The sequence below is a fragment of the Olea europaea genome, unplaced genomic scaffold (genome assembly GCF_002742605.1).
Source record: "Olea europaea var. sylvestris unplaced genomic scaffold, O_europaea_v1 scaffold1196, whole genome shotgun sequence".
In the NCBI taxonomy this organism is placed as follows: Eukaryota; Viridiplantae; Streptophyta; class Magnoliopsida; order Lamiales; family Oleaceae; genus Olea; species Olea europaea.
Genome location: NW_019229376.1, coordinates 170886 through 175780, shown reverse-complemented (window position 1 = coordinate 175780; position 4895 = coordinate 170886). Strand labels below are relative to the sequence as shown.

General features: G+C 32.0%; 1 protein-coding gene across 1 annotated transcript; it reads left to right on the top strand.

Annotated features, from left to right (window-relative positions):
• The first annotated feature begins 1325 nt into the window (after nucleotides 1-1325).
• On the top strand, nucleotides 1326-4506 carry LOC111374027 (homeobox-leucine zipper protein ATHB-17-like). Its single transcript, XM_022996634.1, has 4 exons — nucleotides 1326-1498; nucleotides 1774-1889; nucleotides 1975-2106; nucleotides 4080-4506. Exons 1-4 carry the CDS (start codon nucleotides 1411-1413, stop codon nucleotides 4290-4292), a joined length of 549 nt encoding a protein of 182 aa, XP_022852402.1. The 5' UTR covers nucleotides 1326-1410; the 3' UTR covers nucleotides 4293-4506.
• Nucleotides 4507-4895: the final 389 nt, after the last annotated feature.

The following is a 4895-nucleotide window of genomic DNA, read 5'->3' as shown; positions in this document are numbered from 1 at the left end:
AATTACCACTTTTTGCATCTATTGCACTTAACCTCGATCTTTTCTTACAAATCACATAATTTCACTTAATTAGGTAGCAATATGTTAAAATTAATCATAATTTATCAAGATTAAAGCATAAATAAGTATGTAAAATACACTTATCAAAGACACCAATCTTAAACTCTTGTTCGTCCTCTACAAGATTATCTATCCAACACACATGCAAACAACAATTAACAAGTTAAGGGCCCGTTTGGTAGGGATTTTGAGAATTGATTTTTTGACCGTTAGAAGAAAAGTGAAATCACATAATTTCACTTAATTAGGTAGCAATATGTTAAAATTAATCATAATTTATCAAGATTAAAGCATAAATAAGTATGTAAAATACACTTATCAAAGACACCAATCTTAAACTCTTGTTCGTCCTCTACAAGATTATCTATCCAACACACATGCAAACAACAATTAACAAGTTAAGGGCCCGTTTGGTAGGGATTTTGAGAATTGATTTTTTGACCGTTAGAAGAAAAGTGGAGTCCACATATGAGAGAAGAAGTCAAAAATTACGGCTTGAATTATAAAATAACGGTCAAAAAATCAATTTTTTGGGGCAAAAAATCCCTGCCAAACGGGGCCTAAATAGCTTGTCTCAGGATTTGGAACTACTCAAGCAATTCACAAAAAGCTTTTAAAGTTTGCTACCAAAACACGGTCTAATTTGTCCAATGCTCGATCAATGTGTGTGCGCATAATCAATTCAATCACATACTTTTTTAGTTGGACTCATCACATCCCTCAATGGTCAATGATTGATCTTCTTCTTCATCTTTTTTTAAATTTTTTTGTTGTAAGGTATACATTCTCAAATTTAGCGTTTGTTTGATGATGATTAAAATCAGATTTTTAATATGTTTTGATAAAAATTGATGAAATATATTGTTAAAAACTTACTGATACTATGAAATGTGTGATTAAAATTACTTGTTATCTTTAATTTAAGTTAAAATTAAAATTTTAATTTTTACCAAACAGGGACTTATCCCTTTTAACTCTTTTCTCAAATATTTGAGTCGGCAATAATTTGAAGTTGGAGGAACAAGGTCTTTGCCAATCATTTCAGCACCTGACTAATGAACCGACAGACATGTTGTGGATCAAACAAGAGGGCCCCCAGCTGATTATTCACCCAACAAGATTTTTCTCACCCCACTTTCCAATAACAATTGGCCAACCATATGCTCCTTCAACAACTCCGCAATAACAATTTGACCTTTTTGCTATTCATTTTCGGTCATGCTACTGTCTCCATTTCACTTTACTTTTTCCTTGTCTAACAATTAATCTCCCCCATAATTCTTACTGTATATATATAATAAATATTTTGTCTTTCGGTCTCCCTCATCCTTATTCGTATGGTTTTTACATATGGAGATTTCCTCTGATGATTTTTCTTGTTTGGAGTTAACCATAGCCATGCCAGGCTTCTCTTCTTCTCCATCACCTCAATCCTATGGTAATCAACAAGCTCTTTATAATGATATTAATTCATTTTTCTCAATTTATAGTTTTAGGGTTCTTAAGAATGATCAATCATTTGGGGAAAACCGTTTGTCTTTATCCAATAACTCATTACTTCATCCTATAAATAGTATTTACGGTGTAATAGTTCATTTTTTACTTTCAACATGAATTTTAAATAAATTATAAATTGTATACACCATAAAATACCAATATGCACTCCACTGAATGAAGAAGAAAGTGGTTTTCGTGCCTTGAAATGTTTGTCAGGAGAACGCATGGAAGAAGAATATGAGACCCAAAACCCGAGAAAGAAACTTCGACTGACGAAGGATCAATCTCGTGTTCTTGAAGAAAGCTTCAGACAAAACCACACCTTGAACCCAGTACGTCAGAGTTTACATCGATTCTACAGTCTCAAATTTTGGATTTCGTAAATCAACATCCACTGATAATTTTTTGGTTACGCAGAAACAGAAGGAGGGTTTGGCTGAACAATTGAAGCTTAAGCCACGCCAAGTGGAGGTCTGGTTTCAGAACCGTAGAGCAAGGTGCATGCGTATTTCAATTTTTATTTACTTATTTCTAAGTGGCACAATTTGTTAATATTAAAGTAGAGTAAATATGTCAAAACGTAAGAGGGGGGGCTTGGCTGCTCTTTTAATGTGTATAGAACTGTTAAGTATATTTTGAACTCGAAAATTTTATTGCCCTTTCATTACGGTTTTTGTGTGAAATCATATAATGATTACGTTAAAAAAAAAAAAATTGCTGCCAAAAGAGTGTATCCACTGAATCAGAGTTCATCCTACATTTTTAGTAGAAGAAAATATTATTTACCTGAAAATCATATGATAGTTAGTGACAATCTTAATTATTTTGATGAGAAAAGATCAAGAAATTTAGTGGGTTCAATTTGTATACGTTCTATTCAACTAGCAGCGAATTAATTAACGTGTACGACTAGCCCACCTAAGTTTGCACAATTTTTATTTATTTTTTATTAATAAAATATGCGATGAATATGTCCATATAAAAATTCTTCATGACCAGCACATGGATACTAGTATTCTATTTCTTTTCGCGAGCAAAAGTTAATTACAAGATACGTTTAGAACTAATCTAGGTTTTGAAGGTCTGCATATCCTTGGTAATTCTGTAGTGGAAATTTATTGCGAGAGGCTGTTCCTGTTTTTTCCTTAATTATTATTTATTTTTTCTAATAACGTGTTAATGAAGTGTTATTCATTCTCTTAGGACCAAGAAATATTAGAATAATGATGTTTGCATATCATTATATAACTGCCTCGAATATAATTAGAAACACACAGAATCACAATGATGATGTTTTTTTAACACTAAACAGAAATAAAGGGTAAAGTTCAACAACTTTTTCATATTTCACCAATAATACCTCGAGAATTGCATGTAATTGAACATTTATAATTATAAAGAACATAAAAAAAGGCGTTTTCTATTACGATCATAAGATAAGGGAAAAGTTTGATTCCATCAAAGGGTAATTTATGCAGAGCATCACATCATTCTTCGACCTTACATTAGTTGGTTTGAGTTAAGAGGTCTTGTATTCAGTTTTCTTAAGGAGGCTAGAATGATTTGGGATAACATGAATATGAGGTGAATCTATCTCATAAGGAAGTCTATATATGTCGTAAAATTCAAATGAATTGTTTAGCCTAGCTAGGTGTGGGTGATATAGGCCTGATTATACCTCCCTAATCACTTAATAGGCTTTTTGGTAAAAATGGTTGTAAGCCATACATATAGAGGATTGAAAAAAAATGAAGCTCTATAAATTAACAAATATAGTATTATGTGTGACTTAATCAAATGATTATGTTATACGGATTTGACTCTATGACATAACCTAAGGTTTATTTATTTCCGAATAATTGATATACATGGAACGGGTCACTATTAATCAGGAGTTACTCAAATACAAAATCCATAGATTAGTTAATTGCACTAGTTTAAGGGCTTTTTCACATGGATAAAGTCATAAAATTAACGCTTGCGTTTGACATTTTTGATGTGTAATTTAATTGCTAGACTTATTCATAAAGTAAATAAACATTTTCTTTCTTTTACATTAAGCCCCCCTGTTTAACTTTGTTAAAAATATATGTTTTTAGTAGATTTTTATAGAAGTTAATGATTGTATTATTGAAAAATTGATAAAATTTGTGAATTCCATTAAATTAAATATGTGGTGTTGAGAGATAAATCTCACATCAAATAAAGACGAAATCATAAACCAAGTATAAAGAATTGTGTTACTCCTTTTAACAAGGTTAACATTTTAAGATGGAGCTCTAACTTTAATATGGTATCAGACCCCCATTAACCTCAAATGATCAATTTGTTCCCATCAAGGCTTGAAAAAAAAATGTGCATACAAATTTTAACATTGGTATGCTTAAATGACCCACCATCTTACAATGGCATGTTAACAGATAAAATTTCACATTGAATAAAGATGAAAATATAGACATACTTATAAGGGTTGGACTACTCTTTTTAACAAGTTTGATATTTCAAGATTATATATTTTTTAGCTAAATCAATTTGGCAGGAGACTAAAGAAGGAAGTGGAAGAGCTGAGGGGCATGAACGTAAGGCCCCCCAACATCTCTCAACAGCAGCCGGCAGCCACCCTCACAATGTGCCCTCGATGTGAACGTGTCGCCACCACTTTTCTCGACAAGGGCCCCGCCACCACAACTTCAACTACTCCCACAAAAATTATTCAACCCTCTGCTGCTTGTTAGTCGGCATCTCTAAACGTGGCAAATTATAAAGATCCCTAGAACTGAATTTTTAGCTAAAGAATGTTCATACTAGTAATATAATATAGTTGTTTTTCGTATTCCGGAAGACGCACTTTTGGGATATTTATTTTGCAATATATGAATTCGAGAATTTAGAAGAAAAAACCATGGCAGTTCAGTTGGCTACATAAATTTGAGATGAATTTCTCGTGTCCCAGTAGTTTTATGTCAACATAAAATATGTATGTTCTATCCCTTTTTTGGAGAGGTAACGTGAGTCAAGAGCTTGTAGAAACTAGGGAGAGAACTAGAAATTTAAAGAAGAGTAAGAACATGGCTTTGTGAGAAAAATAGATAGCATGCTAATTCCATTATTCCACACAATGCCCATTTGTTTACACTAAACGAAATTAACGAATTGTAGCATGTATGGTTCACTGACAAGAAAAAAAATAGAGGAAATTGCACTACATGTCAATTTTTGGCTTTACATCTACGTAAATGTCATTTTTTAAAGTTTTTGCAAGATTGTCAATTTGAACTTATTGCATCTCTAGATAATTTAATACCTTACATGTCCTTCATTAAATGAGATTTGACTAT